At 33.8% G+C, this 20373-nt stretch overlaps 3 protein-coding genes and 1 long non-coding RNA gene across 5 annotated transcripts in view; 3 read left to right on the forward strand and 1 right to left on the reverse strand.

Moving 5' to 3' along the window:
- Positions 1-20373, reverse strand: part of LOC135832917 (uncharacterized) — a 40003-nt gene that overhangs the window by 13733 nt on the left and 5897 nt on the right. For both annotated transcript variants that reach the window (XR_010556394.1, XR_010556393.1), the window contains exons 2-3: positions 5350-5422; positions 5184-5285 (exon numbers count right to left, since the gene is read on the reverse strand). This is a non-coding gene — a long non-coding RNA (uncharacterized LOC135832917). The remainder of the gene's footprint in view (positions 1-5183; positions 5286-5349; positions 5423-20373) is intronic.
- Positions 382-5717, forward strand: LOC135832912 (prolyl endopeptidase-like). Its single transcript, XM_065346453.1, has 16 exons — positions 382-622; positions 720-791; positions 912-1135; positions 2375-2568; positions 2645-2727; positions 2824-2966; positions 3070-3238; positions 3638-3844; positions 3925-4119; positions 4199-4312; positions 4384-4532; positions 4617-4829; positions 4930-5080; positions 5164-5274; positions 5356-5424; positions 5529-5717. Exons 1-16 carry the CDS (start codon positions 527-529, stop codon positions 5592-5594), a joined length of 2256 nt encoding a protein of 751 aa, XP_065202525.1. The 5' UTR covers positions 382-526; the 3' UTR covers positions 5595-5717.
- Positions 6185-12909, forward strand: LOC135832913 (prolyl endopeptidase-like). The gene is made up of 16 exons (XM_065346454.1): positions 6185-6730; positions 6869-6940; positions 7040-7263; positions 7428-7621; positions 7711-7793; positions 7871-8013; positions 8494-8656; positions 9425-9625; positions 9747-9938; positions 10013-10126; positions 10219-10367; positions 10450-10662; positions 10777-10927; positions 11576-11686; positions 11796-11864; positions 11953-12909. Exons 1-16 carry the CDS (start codon positions 6626-6628, stop codon positions 12016-12018), a joined length of 2250 nt encoding a protein of 749 aa, XP_065202526.1. The 5' UTR covers positions 6185-6625; the 3' UTR covers positions 12019-12909.
- LOC135832911 (prolyl endopeptidase-like) lies at positions 14485-19981 on the forward strand. Its single transcript, XM_065346452.1, has 16 exons — positions 14485-14670; positions 14809-14880; positions 14989-15212; positions 15364-15557; positions 15657-15739; positions 15817-15959; positions 16335-16503; positions 17131-17331; positions 17456-17647; positions 17725-17838; positions 17931-18079; positions 18160-18372; positions 18494-18644; positions 18718-18822; positions 18888-18956; positions 19033-19981. Exons 1-16 carry the CDS (start codon positions 14551-14553, stop codon positions 19096-19098), a joined length of 2265 nt encoding a protein of 754 aa, XP_065202524.1. The 5' UTR covers positions 14485-14550; the 3' UTR covers positions 19099-19981.

The raw sequence follows: 20373 nt of genomic DNA on the forward strand, positions 1-20373 counted from the left end.
TTGGTCAAAATTTGATGCGAATTGGATTCAATGAAAATTCAACGCAATATTTGATACCGTACCACTTGAAAATTCGTCATTTTAAAAAATACGATTTATCGAGACGAATTATTCAAATATTTTTCACAGCGTAATACGTGCACGCAGCACGAGGTAAATGGATCATAGCTCAACAGCTGTGGAAACAAAATATTCGATCATGGCTTGAAGAAACCCCCCGCAACGCGTCATGTTCTACAAAATTAGTTTCCGATATCATTACATATGGTACCAACATTTTTTTATTGACATTTAGGTGTCAGGTGCCATAATCGAATACCTATACCTACATAGGTCGCCATGATCATGAAATCATCTGCGACTATGAATCATCTTTCTTACGACCTTGGTAGGTATTACTCATTCTTGCATTTTTTGCGCGATCGTGTAAGTACTCAGGGTTCAGTTGAATTGTGTCCTTTTTAAGCGAATGTACTAGCTTAAAAAATTATTCTACAAGTATATTTGATAACCCATCCTGTACGTTATGGCTGGAAAATTATTTGCTATTGAGATTTTTCTGATTCTGTTGATTGGTAACACGCATGTTCACGGAGTGATTACCGGAAGTGCTGCTCCTAGTGTACGTACAAGTACCTAACCTATATAAGGAGAGAGACTTACATATATTTCAATTCACATAATTGTATAATTTTATATCTGTGTATTTGTTCTTTTAGGTACCGTCTTCCAAGTACCCAGATCCTAGAAGAGATGACAGCATTTCGAATACGTATCCCAAAGACACTATAGTAAGTATAGGACTTCCACACTTTCTTACATTTTGCCCTTATGTAACTACGAGTCATACATCACTCCTGTCTATCAACATTCAACAATCAACATTTTCCACGTAAATTGCTATATTTTAGGTCAAAGATCCGTATCAATGGATGGAGGCGCCAGATAGCGACGAAACTAAGAAATTTGTAGAGGATGAAAATCGTCTTACGAGAGAGTACCTGGATAAAAGCCCATACCGAGCTGAATTAGAAGCTCGATACAAAGAATTGTATGATTATCACAGATACAATGGATTCTTTCAGGAAGGAAAAAAGTACTTCTCCTATCAAAACACTGGTTTACAAAATCAAGAGTAAGAATTACGTATTTCTTTATCCCTCCTCTCATCTTCGTTAACTATTTCTTATTAGAATAATGAGGCATACCTATATCAGTGCCAGAGAATTTTTACCGAAGTCAGTGGAAACGTTAATTTTGAGTTGAAAGCCACTCAGAAATTTTTTTAGACCTGGAGGTGCTCCTAGAACGGAGATCTAGGTACTTTAAGAGAAGGTATTTTCAAAAAAAAAAAGTCGTGGATTTTCGTTCTACCTCTTGTCCAACCTATCTAGGGGGAAATGGTCCAGGACTAAAAAACTGTATTGACAATTATTACGCGTCGATTTATGCCCGTGCCGTCAAAGTTCGAAATCATTTTTAGGGTTCTACTGAACGGTTAAAAATTTACAAATTGCTAATTTTTGGGTAAATTAATGCTTTGAAAATATTTTCATCTCGAATATTATGCATCAATCACGCCAAAACATCGAAAGATATCATTCATAAAATTGGGGAAATATTTTGGAATACAGCGATGCCAATTTTTTTGTCACGATGGCCAATTTAAAAAACGAGAAAACTAGAAAAAAATTATCAAAAATTGAAATAGAATCAAAAAATACAACACCTGCAGGATTAAAGTACAGATTCTGAATTTAATTTTTTTTTATTTTTGATGAATATTTGAAAATTCCTATTTTTAGAACCATTTTATTTTCCATGAAGAAATTGAACAGAAAGTGGAAATTTGGTTTCCATCCTGTTTTCGATATATATAGGGTAAAATCGATTGGTGGCGGTTTCAAGTGGTTTTGTGGAGCTTCCGTCAGATTTTTAGGTTTTCCAGTTTTGGAATACTCAATGGTCACGATTTAAAATGTAAATTGGCACTTCTATGATCAGAAACGCCGTCTTTCGTGAGCTTTCTGATATAGTTTGAAAAAAATGGAACATTGAACAAATTTTTTTTACAAACCAAGAATCTGAAATTTAGTTCCTTCTCTGTTATTGTAGTCCAAAATCGATTGGTGGGTTTTTTGAGAACTTCGGAGCCTTCATGCAGCGGATTTTTAAAGTTTATAGTTCTCAAAAAAAAAATTAAACATAGATTTGAACCTGCAGAAACCACTTCTAAAAATTCGGGAGGGGGAGGCCCACAAATGATTAATCAGAGTTCATGGATGATGAATTTCACCCCCCCTCCCGATCTGAAAACTTTTCTACAAGTTTGGATATTTCGTAAATAGGTATAATAATTGAACACCCGTTTCAGTGTGCTTTACGTGCAAGATTCATTGACCAGCAAAAAAGCCGAATTTTTCAATCCAAATACTCTTAGTGAAGATGGAACCGTAGCATTAGATCCTTATTATTCGGCTTTCTCCGAAGATGGATCAATTTTTGCTTACATGTTGAGAGAAAATGGTTCAGACTGGAGTACTGTGCAATTCAAGAATGTAGATCAAGGTGTGTAAGCAATAAAGCGATAAAGTGTAATAATTGTGCCGCAGTAATATTTTGAGATTTTATGTCTCTCCCTCAGATGATAAATATCACGAAAAGCTGGAAAAAATAAAATTTTCAGTTCTATCATGGACAAATAATAATAAAGGATTATTCTATTCGGTAAGTAACAATTAGGTCCCATGCGTTGAAAAGAAAAACTTCAAAAATGAACATACGATCTACTCAATATGCACATGCTGTTTCATTATTTTACAGGCTTATCTTGATCATAAAGGCAACCCGGATGGTTCTACAAATGACTCGAATCAAAATCATAAAATTTACTATCATTTACTAGGAGATGACCAATCCAAAGATGTTTTAGCGGTAGAATTTCCCAGTAATTCCGAGTATCTTCTGTACGCAAATTCTCATACATAATTCACTCATACCTATACTCATCTTTGGTTTGGTACAATTTGAAAAAAAAAATAATTTGCTTCTAAAAAATGATACTTTCAGCACTGGTTGGGTAAGCGATGATGCCAATGGTAAATATCTGGTCGTATCAGTGGCAGATGGTACTGGTAATAATATGATCTATATCGCTGATTTGGAAAAGATTAACTTCGAAATAAAGGGTAAATTAGAACTCATACCAGTTGTTACAAATTTGGACGCAAATTACGAAGTAAGTGAGTCTACCCCCTTCCATAACTATGTATCTTAAAAATATCGGGTCTAAACATCTTTGAGATGCAAGTGATCGATCACGTCTTATAATCGAATACGAGTACAATAATCAAAAAAAAAAAAAAAAATGCATCACTATGAGAATAAAAATGTAATTTCGGTAGGGTTGGTGGGGCACCGGAATGAAAATAGCTCGATTTCATGCAAATTGTGTGCCTGATTCCGAATCTAACTCAAAATTGTTCGCGACTGAATATTTAGTTATTGATGAGTCAACACATCACACCATATTTTCACAACTTTTCAAACTTTTCTATTATTTTCCTTTCCATCGATCCCATGCTAGATATTAATTTGAACTTAGGCAACTTATCGTACACGAATTCTATTTTCACAGTATATCGCCAATGACGGGAACACTTTCATCTTCAAGACCAGCAAAGACGCCGATAATTATAAAATAATTAGTGTCGATATTAGTAATCCAGATCCTAAAGCATGGATATGGAAAGATATCGTGCCAAATCATGAAAAAAATGTATTAGAGTGGGCAGTTGCGGCATCAGACGTGTATTTGATCGTATGTTACACTGAAAATGTTAAAGTAGGCGAAATTAATGTCATCTATAGCCTTCACATAAATGATGAAAATCCTAATTTCAAAACTCTTTTTTCTTTTTTCAGAGCACTCTCCAATTACACAACATCACTTCAGGTGAACTGATCACGACATTCGATTTGAAAGACATCGGTACTGTTGAACAAACTGGATTCTTTGGCGGTAGAAAATACTCGGATATATTTTTCTTGTTTAAATCATTTCTCACTCCTGGAATTATTTATCGTTGCGATTTATCAAAACCGTCATTCGATTTAGAGGCACGTAACATATTCATCGTGCAATTTTTTTCAATTTCTGAAGAAGAAAATTATTCCCGAATTTTAATTCTCTTTTCAGGTATTTCAAGAAAGCAAATTGACAAATTTTAATCGCGAAGATTTCACCACAGAACAAGTATTTTATAAAAGTACAGGCGGAGTCGAAGTCCCCATGTTTCTTACTTACAGAAAAGTAAGTTTAGCGCCGACTGTAAGTAATTCTTGGAGGAAGGCGTTTCATTGGTACTCGACTTTCTTTTTCAGACTTTGGAAAAGAATGGAAACAATCCGACTTTCCTAATAGGTTATGGAGGTTTTGGCGAGAGTCAACTACCTTATTTCAGTGTTAATCGTATCGTATTCATGAGTAATTTCAACGGCATACATGCCATGGCAAATATCAGAGGCGGAGGGTACCTTACCTACTTATGTTTTCTTTGGGTTTCTTTGTAATCAACACTAGCAATGCTCAAATCTTGTTTATATCATTTGTACAGAGAATATGGCGAACAGTGGCATCGAGATGGATCTGTGCACAACAAACAAAATTCTTTCGATGATTTCAAAGCAGGTGCTCAATATTTAATCGACAAACAATACACGAGTACTAAATTAATGACTATTAATGGTGGATCCAATGGAGGTCTTTTGATGGGAGCCTGTCTTAATCAGCGACCAGATTTATTCGGTGTGGTGGTTGCAGATGTAGGGTAGGTATAAAAAATGTTAGGGGGGAGGGTTAGTCTTTGAATTTTTATTCCAAATTTAGGCTACGAGTACACCTTAATCGCAAAATATGCACTGTTGTAGTGTATTCGATATGTTGAGATTTGATCAGTTTACTATCGGAAAGAATTGGATACCTGAGTACGGTTCGCCATCCACAGACGAGGATTTCGAATACCTATATGCGTACTCACCTTTGCATAACGTCAAAATACCCGACGACCCTCATAAACAGGTAATAATTACCCATTAACTAAACTTGAATTAATAAATTCTTTACTTGAGTAACTTTATCAAGCAATGTGATATTTTCTGCAGTATCCTCCTGTCATGCTTACCACTTCAGATCACGATGATCGTGTTCCACCATTCCACTCATTGAAATTCATTGCCACCTTGCAATACAATGCCAAGAAACACTCCAATCAGGTAGGAAACCCCTAATTTTTTTAAAAATGGAATCAGTGTTTGTCATTTTTATACTAATAAAAATTTTATACTTACCCATAGATAAATCCTTTTATCATCAGAATTGAAAAGAAAGCTGGTCATGGAGATGGTCTTCCTACGGATAAAGCTGTAAGAATGAAACATTTTTGATTATATTTTAGTTTAATTTCAAATCAAATAGGTATACCTAAACCTATATTTATTTAAATTTTTCAAATTTATGTTTGGTACAGATCGCACGACTCGTAGACATGAATAGTTTTATCATCATGAATACTGGGATAACGTTCCATGCGTAAATTCTATGCAAGGATTTCGTAATTATTATGTTAATTTAAATTCTGTATAATAGGTGTTCCATATAACTATAAATCATGTACTGTTTGCTGTAGTTTTGTGTTTCATTAAAATGTAAAAACGTTCGTTTTCGTCTTTTATTGCATCAAAAATTTGACTTTTATTGCCATAATTGTTCCCCATTTTCACCAAATAATTTGAAAAAGTAGAAGATCGTCTCATTGATTAAATTTTTAAGAATCTTTTAAAAGAAATTATTAAAAAAAGCGATAATGAGATTTCATAATTAATACCTTTTTATGACTCTTTTTCTCGGGTTGTTCTTGACAAGACAAATTTTGGTAGGTATATTATACCTAGTTCCCACCAGAATTTCGACTTTGATTCCTCGAATTATGCTGAAATGAGAGTTCAACACACATACAGGCAACCATCCATACTTCAATGTACAATAAATTGCATTAAAAAAAATTCAGCAGTAATCAGTAATCACGCAAATTAAAGTATACTCGTAATGGTACACTAGACCAGTTTATCTACTTCATATTTTTTGATGAGTATCTTGACTTGCGCTCGTGGTACGCTATTTTGGTGGAAAAAATTCAGTGGGGTCAAGGTCGAAAATTCCTGAAAGTAGGAATAGTGCATTATTTAACCTAATCGTAATACTGTAACTTTGATATTCAAACGAAAATTTTAAAAATTTCTTCCCACCATGTCATTTGAAACCCTAATCAATATTTTTTAGCCAATTCACCAAGTATTACGCAGTAAATGTGAGTAAGTATAAATCATCTGGTAAATGGAGGTGTTCACACTGCTGGCCTTGTGTTTCATTTCAAAGTCCATTTAAATTCTTTTTTTTTGTATTTGTTTGAACCAGTTTTTTTTTTAACTCAACCGCGGAGAAGTTGAGGTACCTAACATTGTATTAGGTACCTACTATGCAAGTGTTTGCCAGTGTGTTTGATAGAACAGAAGTTGATTTTTAAGCGAGGAAAAATTGTAAGGCATTCAAGTGAGTGATCACATTATGGTTCGAAAATTATTATTATCAACAAAATTTCTGGCCATTCTGGCGATAGTGATCAATTGTGCATTTTGTCAGGGACGAGTTGCCGGTGAATCTGTCGCTAAAGTGAGTAATATTACAATGTATTGTCCTTATTTTATGATACGAGTACATGATCTTTTATGATTAATAAAATCAAACTTGATGATCTTAGTCGAATGATATCCCTATACTTAGTTAATGTGTCTGGATTCAATTTTTCAGATTAACTCTCTCAATTATCCGAATCCTAGAAGAGATGAAAATGTATTCGATACATATCCTAAAAATACTACAGTAAGCATTTCAATTTTTTCCTCGTCATTTTAAATATAGACACCTACTCGCAAATAACTATCTTCAAGTCAACATTTCAATTCATTTGGCGGTTTTTAGATCAAAGACCCTTACAGATGGATGGAAAACTTGGATAGCGAAGAAACAAAAAAATTAATCGAGGAGGAAAACTCTTTGACAAAATCGTATTTGAGTAAAAGCCCGTTCCGAGCAGAATTAGAAGTTCGCTTGAAGGAATTGTACAATTTCCACAGATTTATAGCGTTTTTTCAAAAAGGCAAACGTTTTTTTTCATATCAGAATAATGGCTTGCAAAATCAAGAGTAAGTTATTATACTCGTACATATTATTGCATGGAAGCATGGAAAGGGAAGGGGTAAGCTTAGATCGGGTATTCTAAGACTCACAAGTTTATTCAGCGAGTCATATTTTTCAAGACATGCCAGAAAATTTGGAATTTATTTTTACAAAAATGTGTATATTTCAGTGTGGTTTCTATGCATGATTCGTTAACCAGTGATGGTACTGTGTTTTTGGATCCGAATATTCTAAGTGAAGATGGAACTGTGTCGTTCGATCCTATGTCTGCAGCTTTCTCCGAAGACGGATTGATTTTTGCTTATTTGTTGCTTGCAAATGGTTCTGACTGGAAAACATTGCATTTTAAGCACGTAGAACAAGGTTAAAATAACACTGTGTGATCATACGAGTAAATACCTATACATACTGAAATTTAAAACTTGAAATAATTTTTTTAAAAAAATCTTTAGGCGATATTTATGAAGAAATATTATACAATGTGAAATTTACGTCGTTATTATGGACACATGATAACAAAGGATTATTCTATGCGGTAGGCATCTCTTCGACCCCGATATTCTATTCTTATTCATGCATGCTAAAGTGCACTCATTTGTTGTAATTTTTCAGGCATATTCCAATCAAAAAAATGAATCAGAAAGATTAAAGGTTAATGGAGAAAAAAATATGAAATTATATTACCATCTACTTGGAACAGAGCAGTCTGAAGACGTGGTAGCAGTAGAATTTCCGAATAACTCAGACTATCTGATGTAAGTATAGGTGTATCAGTAGGTACATATTTGCTCCAAAATTGGGTAAAAATTCGACCAGATTTGAATTCACAAAAAATCGCGACCAAATTCAAAGTACCTTAACATTTTTTATTCACCTCAAACATTTCGAGAGAGAAATTTAAATTGATTCCGTTTTTGAGTACTTAACTAGACACATAGAATTTGACTGAAAAAAATAAAAATTTCGATTAAATTTTCGAATCAGAAGTATTAGTCAGATCTCTTTTGAGTAAAACTGCGATTTCCATTCATTTGAATTCCACAAAAAAAGACCGAATCAGTGTTTATTTTGATAAAAATTTAATTTGAACATATTTATTTCATATGGAAAAATGATTGAAGAACTTTTTGGAAAATTTCCCTTTCCAAAATCAAACATTTATTATAGGTACCCAATTGAAGTTGGCCCACTTCAAATAGCCGATATCAATACAATTCTATCAAAATAATTTTCAGCGATGGTTGGATCAGTGACTGTGGCAAATACCTAATTGTGACGGCGAGCCCAGGTTCCGATAATAATTTGATATACATTGCTGATTTGAATAAGATCAATTATCAAATAAAGGGTAACTTAGAACTAGTACCAATTGTCACGAAAATGGAAGCCACGTTCGAAGTGAGTTAATAAAATCATAATATGTACCTCGTACTTATTATACTTATGGTAAACCACGAAAGTAAAATGGTCGGTTTTCACCAAATTCAGATAAGATCTTCATTATAAGTTGAAAATCGTCAAGAATAAAAAAATAGATAATAAAATGCCCCAAAAACTTATTGAGATTTTTTCGGTTTTTTGAAGTTGGAAATACCTAATGATCAAAAAATTGGCACCTCTGCATTCTACGAGTAAAATATTTTCCCAGTTTCACAAATAATATCTCTCGATATTTCGACATAAATAATCCGAAATATTTGAAGAGAAAAAATTTCAAAACATGAGTTTACCCGAAAATAAGTGATTTGCAAATTTTCAACCGCTCAGTAGAACCCTAAAAGTGATCTTGGATTTTGATAGCAATGACCTAGGTCGATGCAGAATCTCTAATACTATCCTTTGGAACCGGGTCATTTTTTCTAAAACAGGTTGGAGGTTGGGTAAAGGCGAAAGCTAAAAAACCATGCTTTTTTTCGAAAATGCTTACTCTTTGAAGATCCCATAACTCCTCTCCAGGAGCACGTCCGTAGCTTAAATTTGTGGAGGGAGAAATCTGCGGAAGGGTATTTTTCTCCCCCTACAAATTCATTCTGAATGACTGGAAGTGAAGAGGTATCCGCTGAATACAGTCAAAATACTCCGTCATTTTTTTTTCACGATCCATCCTATACAACCTACCTACTTACACATTATTTGACAAGTGTTCAATTTTGTTTTACCTTGTAGTATATTGCTAATTATAATCACACCTTCATCTTCAAAACCAATAAAGACGCCAGCAACAATAAATTGATTACAATCGATATCGAAAACCCTGATCCAAAAACATGGAAAAACCTCGTACCTGAGGATGAAAAATACGCATTGGAATCGGCAAAAGCAGCATTCAATAAATACTTGACCCTAAGTTATATTCAAGATGTTAAGGTTAGTACATGGATATACGTACCTATTTAACTTGAGGATAGTATACCTACGTATAAGTAAGTTATTATTGGTGTTTTATACAGTATCTTCCATCACAAAATTGCAACTTTTTTTTTTACAGAGCGTTCTCCAACTACACGACTTAAAAACTGGCAATTTCATTAAGAAATTCGATTTAGAAATTGGCGCGATCAACAAATTATATATTTTTACCGAACAAAAATCTCCTAGCTTATTTTTCACATTTGAATCTTTCTTCACGCCTGGCATTATTTATCACCTCAATTTATCTGCTCCATCATTCAATCTTGAGGTAGTACATATCTTCTCTTATTCGTATGGTAGGTATGCTGAAGATTAAAACTGAAATTATCGTTCTTTGCGTAGGTTGTACGAGAAAACAAGTTGAAAAATTTTGACCGTGAGAAATTCGCAGCCGAACAAGTATTCTATAAGAGCAAAGATGGCACCCAAATACCAATGTACCTTCTGTACAAAAAAGTATGCTCAATTTCAATACTTAAACCATGAGACCGAAAAATGAAAAACAAATCGAATTGCTATTTCAATTTTTTATGTTTTTTGCTTTCCAGGGTTTGCAAAAGAATGGAAACAATCCCTCTCTTCTGTATGGTTATGGAGGATACGCTGCTAGTCTGTTACCTTATTTCAGCATCGATACTATATTATGGATAAGTAATTTCGATGGTGTATATGCCAATGCTAATATCAGAGGCGGAGGGTAATTATTATTTTCATATCTCTGAGAATAAATTTGAAAAGCGAACCTATACTCATCAACAACATTTTTTATCCACATTAAGAGAATATGGTGAAAAATGGCATCGAGATGGAATACTGGACAAAAAGCAAAATTCCTTCGATGACTTTCAAGCCGCTGCTGAATATTTAATCGCTAAAAACTACACCAAAACTGACTTGTTGACCATAAATGGAATATCTAACGGAGGACTATTAATGGGCGCATGTCTTAATCAAAGGCCAGATTTATTTTCCGTTGTAGTTTCAGAAGTGAGGTTAGCATTTTATAAACCTAGTCAGCAAACGAATAGAAATACCTGCTTGTTTCAAAATTATTCGTTCAGCCCATCAACTAAAATACATAAGTGATTGTATGTATTATGTTGCAGTGTGTTGGATACATTAGGATTTGAAAGACAACCTGATGGCTATACATGGGTACCTGAGTATGGTTCACCGTCCAACGAGAAAGATTTCGAATATTTATATAAAACCTCGCCCTTGCATAATATCAAAATACCTAATGATCCCAATAAACAAGTTGGTATAATTTTTCATGTTCAAGAAGAGCTCGTTTCCAAAGTCACCTAAGTCATTTGCTTTTCCACGTTGAGAAACGCAACCAGTTGGGGGATACCTCCCTGGGGCAGGAACTTTTTGTTCGTTTTCCTCAACGTGGATAATAGTACATTACATTACTAGATGAATAAAGTGGGTGATTATGAACGAGTGCGAAGTTACTGCGCGAGTCGAAGACGAGCGCTGTAACTTTGCACGAGTTCATAATTACACACTTTATTAATCGTGTAGTGTAAGGTGCTTTACATAATAAACACTCGTAACCTCACCATTTTACACTTCTGTTGTTTAGATGCAAAAAATGTGCGTCTATGAGTGACCAAACTTCACCGGTTAAATTTGTTAAATTATGTCCAAACGTAACACGTACGTAATGGCGAGTTTCGCGGCGTTGCCACATAACACTAGGGATATAATACGCTCATTATGTACGTGTTTGACCCGACATTAGGTCGCTCATAATGACGTACATTTTGCATCTAGCGACAGAGGTGTAATGATGAGATTACGAGTGTGTATTACGTAAAAAAAATTACGTAGGTCACTTTGGAAAAGAGCTCTTCGTATCCACAGATGTATTTTTTTTTAACGATTCCACGTTTTTTGCAGTATCCTGCCGTTATGCTCACAACTGCAGACCATGACGATCGAGTTCCGCCTTATTATTCTTTAAAATTCATATCTACATTACGATACGAAGCGAAGAATCATCCCAACCAGGTAAACAAGGAAACTTACTGTACCCTTAATTCACGACCTTTTCATCCCAGGGGGAGTACGAGTATATTTCCAAATGTTCTTTCCTGATGAAAATATTTCTCAATTTTAGAAAAACCCTTTCATAATCCGGATTGAGAAAAATGCTGGACATAGCTTGGGCGAACCCACTGAGAAACTAGTATGTAGATTGTAGATGTACTGCCTGGCGATCAACACATTAATTTTATTTCCATTTTGGTTTAATTGTTAAAATTCGCTTGTTGCAGATTGCTCGATATGTGGATCAATATTGTTTCATTATAATGAATACTGGAAGCAAGTTTCACACATAGGTCAGCAAAATTAAATTACCTCATACGGTCTATTTTGTACAAATAATGATATCCTCCAAAAGTGTGAGGCAATAACATTTTATGTGTAAATGCAGCTTACAGGGCCGTAGTGTGGCCACTTTCTTGGGTATAGGTAGGGCAAATGAAATTCTGGCCAGGATGTGGAAATTCTGAAGAGCACCTGGTTGGGAAGGAGGGTGTTTTTCGAAGGTTCTCAGAATGACAAAAATTAACTACATACATCGATTCAAAGAAATAAAAGAATAGGTAGGTAAGGTATTTATGAACACATTTGTTTCAGCTGCCTATATTAAGGCTTTAAAATGATGGTAGCGCGGCTCGAGCAAAAATTTATCAAAAAATTGGTTCATAAAGCAAAAAAACTCCTATTTTTTGTCATGTAAGTATACCTACATATGTTTGAATCAATTCTATTAATCCTTTCCTTGGTTAGTCATTGGCTGAGTAGGTAGTTCCTGAAACACATTCCAACGAATTTTTCTTCTTAACAGACCTAAGTACTTTATAAGTTCACAAAAATGCACATACCTATCTTAGATTTAAAGTTTTGAAAATATTTCCAAAAAAGCAAAAATTTTGAATAAAACTTGACTTAACCTTATGTAGTTAATTTTTGGAAGAAAATAACACAGATTTTTCTAGCTAGGGCAAAATTTTCTCCAGCCAGGGCATTGCCCTAATTCTTACGTACGCTACGACCCTGGCAGCTCTATAGGTACATATACGTATTTAAATAAAATACCATATTGAAATTCTTGCATTGTTGTTCATTAATATGCGCTACACTTAACAACTGGCTTATGTTAGTACCAGGTAAGAACATACTTACATATTGAAAAAAAAATTTGGACTTTGAAAACAGCTTATTTGGGTATCGTAGTGGATATCAAAATACAATATAGTTAGGTACCTAGACAATTAGGCTTTTCTACTCAAATTTTATCACTCTTTTTCTCGGTTTGTTTTTCCCAAAGACTAATTTTGGTATGTACATAGTTCCTACCAGAATTTCGATTTTTATAACCCGAACTATGCTGAAATGAGAGTTTACCACACATACGAATAATCATCCATCATCCATAGGTACTTCAAAGTATAATAAATTGCATTTTAAAAAATTCAGCTGTAAATCAGTAATTACAAATTAAAGTATACTAGACCTGTTTATCTACTCATTTTTGACGGGTGTTACATAAAAGATTTTTTTTTAAATCATAAAAGATGAAAATTTCTTACAAAAATTTCAAGTTTATCGCGTATACTTAGAAGTTTAACGAGAGGTTTAGGAATAACGCGACACTCCAAAAATTTTATCACCAGAGCAAGTATTGAGTTAATAGAACGATCTTTCAAAATTCAAATGGAAGATTTAGCTCGAATTCATTTGAAAAAAAATCGATTCGTCAAGTTTCGAAAAAAGAAAAGAAATTAAAGCTCAAAATTCTACAGAAATTTGATTAGGTTTAATGTCCAAACAGGCTAAAAATCAATTCAGATTTTACATGGTAAAAATTAGAATCGATTTTAAATTCGAATGAAAATTCTGCGTCAATTTATTCGATGAAAATTTAGTACAAATTTGTTTTGAATTTACTCTCACTATATTTAGTGAAAATCTGATTCGAATAGAACTTCACAATTTTATTTGATACCTACTAGGCATGAAAAATCATTTTAAAAAATTGAATCACCGGCGTCGTCGATTCGCCGTTGCGAAAAATTCAAAGATGGACTTCGTCTTCCGATTCGTGAATTTTAAAAATTTCTAAAAATTCAAGAAAGCTGCTTAAATTTAAAATTTTGAAAATAATTGTAGGTAGATGATTATTTTGAATTTCATCTTCTCCCTTCCAACACAGAAAATTACTAATTTTAGGGCATTTCGAGGCCTTCAGCGAGCTCTCAGATGAGAGTCAAAAATTAACTTTCGCTCATATACCTTTAGTTGGAGCGTATTGGACATCCTCACAGACGTTTTATGTGTTTACCGCGAAATTCCAGAGATGCCAAATGAAAACAACTCGCAAGAGGCTTCAGAATGGTCCAAAACTGGTACTTTCCAATGGGGGAGGGGAAGCGGGTAGGTTGCGTTTCCTCGAATTGTGGAAGGTATACCGAGGTCAAAGAATTGTCTAGTAAGTTAGATTCATTTTTGAAGGGGCCAAATAGTAATATTAAATAACTGTAACTTTGATATTCAAACGAAAATTTTTTTAAAAAAATTTCTCCTTACCATGTCATTTGAAACCCTAATCAATACTTATTATCCAATGCATCAAACAGGTACGAGTATTACGCAGTAAAAGTGTGTATGTATAAATCATATGGAGGTGATCACACTGCTGGCCTTGTGTTTCATTTCAAAGTTCATTTAAATTCTTTTTTTTTTTGAACCAGTTTATTTTTGAGGTACCTAACATTGTATTAGGTACCTATTATGCAAGTGTTTGCTAGTGCGTTTGATAGAACAGAAGTTGATTTTTAAGCGAGGAAAAATTGTAAGGCATTCAAATGCGTCATCACATCATGACTCGAAAATTAATATTATCCACAAAATTTCTTGCCATTCTGGCGATAGTGATTAATTGTGCATTTTGTCAAGGACGAGTTACCGGTGAATCTGTCGTTAAAGTGAGTAATACATATTACAATGTTGTCATTATTTTATAATACGAGTACATGATCTTTCATGATTGATAAAATCAAACATGATGATCTTAATCGAATGATTTTCCTGCTTACTTCACATACCGGAATTCATTTTTTTAGATTAACTCTCTCAATTATCCAAATCCTAGAAGAGATGAAAATGTATTCGATACATATCCTAAAAATACTACGGTAAGCATTTCAATTTTTTCCTCGTCATTTTAAATATACGCCTACATAAGTATGTACTCGCAAATAACCATCTTAAAGTCAGCATTTCAATTCATTTGGCGATTTTAGATCAAAGACCCTTACAGATGGATGGAAAACTCGGATAGCGAAGAAACAAAAAAACTAATCGAAGAGGAAAACTTTTTGACAAAATCTTATTTGAGTAAAAGCCCGTTTCGAACAGAATTAGAAACTCGCTTCAAGGAATTGTACAATTTCCACAGCTATACGGCGTTTTTTCAAAAAGGCAAACGTTTCTTCTCATATCAGCGTAAAGGCTCGCAAAATCAAGAGTAAGTTACCTATTATATTATTGTATGGAAAGGGAAGAGGTGAGCTTAGATCAGGTACATATTCTGAGACTCAAAAGTTTATTCAGGGAGTAATAAATTCAAAACACGCCAGCAAATTCGGAATTAATTTTCACAAAAATGTGTATTTCAGTGTGGTTTTTATGCATGATTCGTTAACCAGTGAAGGTACTGTGTTTTTGGATCCGAACATTCTTAGTGAAGATGGAACTGTGTCGTTCGATCCTATGTTTTCAGCCTTTTCCGAAGACGGATTGATTTTTGGGTATTTGTTGATTGCAAATGGTTCTGCCTGGAAAACATTACATTTTAAGCACGTAGAACAAGGTTACAATAACATGGCGTGATCATACGAGTAATGTAGGTTCCTACCTACTACAATTTTCAACTCAAAATAATTTGCTGGTATTTTTTTTGGATTTGTAGGCGATATTTATAAAGAAATATTATACAATGTGCAATATACGTCGGTATTATGGACACATGATAACAAAGGATTATTCTATGCGGTAGGCATCTCTTTGACCCCGATATTCTATTCTTATTCATGCATGCTAAAGTGCACTTATTTGTTGTGATTTTTCAGTCATATTCCAATCAAAAAAACGAGTCAGAAAGACTAAAGATGAATGGAGGAAAAAATATGAAATTATATTACCATGTACTTGGAACAGAACAGTCCGAAGACGTGGTAGCAGTAGAATTTCCAAATAACTCAGATTATATCATGTAAGTAGGTACACATTTTGCTCAAAAATTGGGTAAAAAATCGATGAGATTTGAATTCATAAAAATCGCGACTAAATTCAAAGTACCTACCTAAATATTTTTTCTTAGCTTCAAACATTTTTAATAAAAATTTGAATCGATTCAATTTCCAAATACCTAACTAGTCACACGATTTGACTAAAAAAAAAATGAAAATTTCGATTAAATTTTCGAATAAGAATTCGTCAGATCTCTATTTGAATTCTATAAAAAAAAATTGCATCATTATTGAGGGAAAAATTTTCCGTTTCAAAATCAAATATTTAGTATACCAAATTGAAGTTAGTCCACTTCAAATAGCCAATATCAATGCAATTCTATCAAAATAATTTTTAGCGATGGTTGGATCAGTGACTGTGGCAAATACCTAATTGTGACGGCGGCGGTGGTTCTAGGTCCCGGTAATAAGTTGATATACATTGCTGATTTGGATAAGATCAATTATCAAATAAAGGGTAAATTAGAACTTGTACCAATTGTCACAAAATTGGACGCCAAGTTTGAAGTAAGTTCATAATATTAGGTATTATACTTAGGTAGGTATGTACAACAAACCATGAAAGCAAAGTAGTCGGAAAATTTTCACCAAATTCAGAGGAGATCTTCATTTTGAGTTGAAAATCACCGAGAAAAAAAGTAACACCCCAAAAACTTACTGAGATTTTTTGGTTTTTTGAAGTAGGGAATAGTTTTCTAATGATCGAAAAATTGACACCTCTGCGTTCTAAAATATTTTCCCAATTTCACAAATGATATTTCTCGATATTTTGGCATGCAAAATATTTGAAGAGAAAAAATGTAAGACGCGAGTTTACCCGAAAATAAGTGATTTGCAAATTTTCAACCACTCAGTAGAACCCTTAAAGTGGTCTTGGATTTTGATGGAAATGACAGCTAGGTCGAAGCAGAATCTCAAATACTATCTTTTGGAATCGGGTTGTTTTTTCTAAAACATACTTACCTATTGGGTAAGGGCGAGAGCTAAAATAAAATTTTTTTCCCGAAAATGCTCACTCTTTGAAGATCTTATAACTCCTCTTCAAAAACACTTCCGAAGCTTGAATTCTTTCACAATCCACCCTATAAGCTAAGATATTATTTGACAGGTGTTTCATTTCATTTAATTTTGCAGTATATTGCTAATTATAATCGGACCTTCATTTTCAAAACTAATAAAGACGCCAGCAACAGCAAATTAATCACAATCGATATCGAAAACCCTGATCCGAAAACATGGAAAAATCTGGTACCTGAGGACGAAAAATACGCATTGGAATCGGCAGCAGCAGCATTCAATAAATACTTGACCCTAAGTTATATTCAAGATGTTAAGGTTAGTGCATGGATATACGTACCTATTTAACTTGAGGATAGTATACCTACGTATAAGTAAGTTAATAGTTATTGGTGTTTTATACAATATCTTCCATCACAAAATAGCGACTTTTTTTTTACAGAGTGTTCTCCAATTACACGACTTGAAAACTGGCAATTTCATTAAGAAATTCGATTTAGAAATTGGCGCAATCAACGAATTATATATTTTCACCGAACGAAAATCTCCCAGCTTATTTTTCACATTCGAATCTTTCTTCACGCCTGCCATTATTTATCACGTCAATTTATCTGCTCCACCATTCAATCTTGAGGTACATGCCTTCTCTTATTCGTATATTATGGTAGGTATGTTGAAGATTAAAAATTGAAATTATCGTTCTTTGCGTAGATTGTACGAGAAAACAAGTTGAAAAATTTTGACCGTGAGAAATTCACAGCCGAACAAGTATTCTATAAGAGCAAAGATGGCACCCAAATACCAATGTACCTTCTGTACAAAAAAGTATGCTCAATTTAAATACTTAAGCCATGTGACTGAAAAATGAAAAACAAATCGAATTGCTATTTCAATTTTTTATGTTTTTTACTTTCCAGGGTTTGCAAAAGAATGGAAACAATCCCTCTATTCTGTATGGTTATGGTGGATTCGGTGCTAGTCTGTTACCTAATTTCAATATCGATCCTATATTATGGATAAGTAATTTCGATGGTGTATATGCCAATGCTAATATCAGAGGCGGAGGGTAATTATTATTTTCATACTTCTGCGAATAAATTTAAAAAGCGAGTCTACTCATCAGCAACATTTTTTATTCACATTAAGAGAATATGGTGAAAAATGGCATCGAGATGGAATACTGGACAAAAAGCAAAATTCCTTCGATGACTTTCAAGCCGCTGCTGAATATTTAATCGCTAAAAACTACACCAAAACTGACTTGTTGACCATAAATGGAATATCTAACGGAGGACTATTAATGGGCGCCTGTCTTAATCAAAGGCCAGATTTATTTTCCGTTGTAGTTTCAGAAGTGAGGTTAGCATTTTCATAAACCTAATCAACAAACGAATAAAAATACATTTTTGTTTCAAAATTATTCGCTCAGCCCATTAACTAAAATACCTAAGAGATTGTCTATGTATTTTGTATGTTGCAGTGTGTTGGATACATTGGGATTTGAAAGACAACCTGATGGTTATACGTTGGTACCTGAGTATGGTTCACCGTCCAACGAGAAAGATTTCGAATATTTATATAAAACCTCGCCCTTGCATAATATCAAAATACCTAACGATCCCAATAAACAAGTTGGTATAATTTTTCATGTTCAAATGTATCTACAGATGTAATTTTTTTGAACGATTCCACGTTTTTTTGCAGTATCCTGCCGTTATGCTCTCAACTGCAGACCATGACAGTGGACTTCCGCATTCTTTAAAATTCATGTCTACATTACGGTACGAAGCGAGGAATCATCCCAACCAGGTAAAAAAGGAGTAAATTTCCAAATACATAGGTTCTTTCCAGATGAAAATATTTCTCATTTTTAGAAAAACCCTTTCATAATCCGGATTCAGAAAAATGCTGGTCATGGCGCGGGCGAATCCACGGCGGAAGTAGTACGTACTACCTGGCGATCAACATATTATATTTTGTTTCGATTTCGGTTTAATTGTTAACATTCGCTTGTTTCAGATTGCTCGATATGTGGATCTATATTGTTTCATTATAATGAATACTGGAAGCAAATTTCACACATAGGTCAGAAAAATTAAATCACCTCGTACGGTATATTCTGTACAAATAATGATATCCTCCAAAAGTGTGAGGCAATAACATTTTACGTGTAAATGCAGCTTACAGGGCCGTAGTGTGGTCACTTTCTTGGGTAGGTAGGGCCAATGAAATTCTGGCCAGGGTATGGAATTAAAGAGCACTTGGTTGGGAAGGAGTGTGTTTTTCGAGGATTCTCGGAATGACAAAAATTAACTACATCGATTCAGAAAAGGAACAGAATAGAACATGGTATTTATTAACACTTTTGTTTCAGCTACCGATACTATAAGGCTTAAAAAGATAGCTTAATCAGGATTTTTCCAAGGGAAGGGAAAACAGGATTTTTGGGCGTGAGAAATTCAAAATTTGAGATGATTTTGATTTGTATTTTACAAATTATTTCATTAAAGTGAAGATAAAATTACTGCTCGAGCAAAAATTTAACAAAAAATTGGTTCATAAAGCAAGAAAAAACGCATATTTTTTGTTAAGTGTAAGTACATACTAAGTTCTAGAATCAATTCTTTCACCCCTTTTCTTGGTTAGTCATTGGCTAAGTAGATAGTTCCTGAAACATATTCTAATGAATTTTTCTTCATAACAAACTTACTTTGTGAGTTCACAAAAATGCATTAGATTTGAAATTCTGAAGACTTTTCCAAAAAAGCAAAAAATATATTGAATAAAACTTGACTTATGTAGTCAATTTTTAGAAGAAAATAACACAGATTTTTCTAGCTGGTGCAAAATTTCCTCCAGTCAGAGCATTGCCCTAATTGCCCTTACGTACGCTACGACCCTGGCACCCCTGGCAGTTTACATACTCGTACATAAGTACGTTTTTAAATAAAACATTGAAATCCTCGCATTGTTGTTCATTAATCATTAACACTACACATAACTACTAGCTTATGTTGGTACCAGGTAAGTAGGTATGGTACATATTTTTAAAAAATTGAAAAAAAAAATTTGGACTTTGAAAACAGCTTATTTGGTAATAGTAATAGGTATCGAAATACAATATATAGGTAGACACTAGACATTTAGGCCCTTCTAGTCATCACTTTGGTCTGATGAATCAATTTCCGAAATTGTTTCGATTCCATCCAGATAAATTACCACTTTTTAAAGAGAAATAAATTCTCAAAAATTGTTTGGCATCATTTTCCACACGGAGGAAAAAGAACGTGACGTAAATCGTTTCGCTAAAATTGTGATTTAATACTTCAAAGATGAGTAGGTAATTAAGTATCCATGATA

Source organism: Planococcus citri, chromosome 1 (assembly GCF_950023065.1).
Source record: "Planococcus citri chromosome 1, ihPlaCitr1.1, whole genome shotgun sequence".
NCBI classification, from domain to species: domain Eukaryota; kingdom Metazoa; phylum Arthropoda; class Insecta; order Hemiptera; family Pseudococcidae; genus Planococcus; species Planococcus citri.

Coding starts and splice junctions, on each gene's coding strand:
- LOC135832912 (XM_065346453.1), top strand. CDS start 527: ATGGCTGGAAAATTATTTGCTATTGAGATTTTTCTGATTCTGTTGATT. Junction 3,239..3,637: donor ATTTGGACGCAAATTACGAA/GTAAGTGAGTCT, acceptor CTATTTTCACAG/TATATCGCCAATGACGGGAA. Junction 4,313..4,383: donor TGTTTCTTACTTACAGAAAA/GTAAGTTTAGCG, acceptor TTTCTTTTTCAG/ACTTTGGAAAAGAATGGAAA.
- LOC135832913 (XM_065346454.1), top strand. CDS start 6,626: ATGGTTCGAAAATTATTATTATCAACAAAATTTCTGGCCATTCTGGCG. Junction 7,622..7,710: donor TTTTAAGCACGTAGAACAAG/GTTAAAATAACA, acceptor AAAAATCTTTAG/GCGATATTTATGAAGAAATA. Junction 9,939..10,012: donor CTCCATCATTCAATCTTGAG/GTAGTACATATC, acceptor TTCTTTGCGTAG/GTTGTACGAGAAAACAAGTT.
- LOC135832911 (XM_065346452.1), top strand. CDS start 14,551: ATGCGTCATCACATCATGACTCGAAAATTAATATTATCCACAAAATTT. Junction 17,839..17,930: donor TGTACCTTCTGTACAAAAAA/GTATGCTCAATT, acceptor TTTACTTTCCAG/GGTTTGCAAAAGAATGGAAA. Junction 18,957..19,032: donor GCGAATCCACGGCGGAAGTA/GTACGTACTACC, acceptor CGCTTGTTTCAG/ATTGCTCGATATGTGGATCT.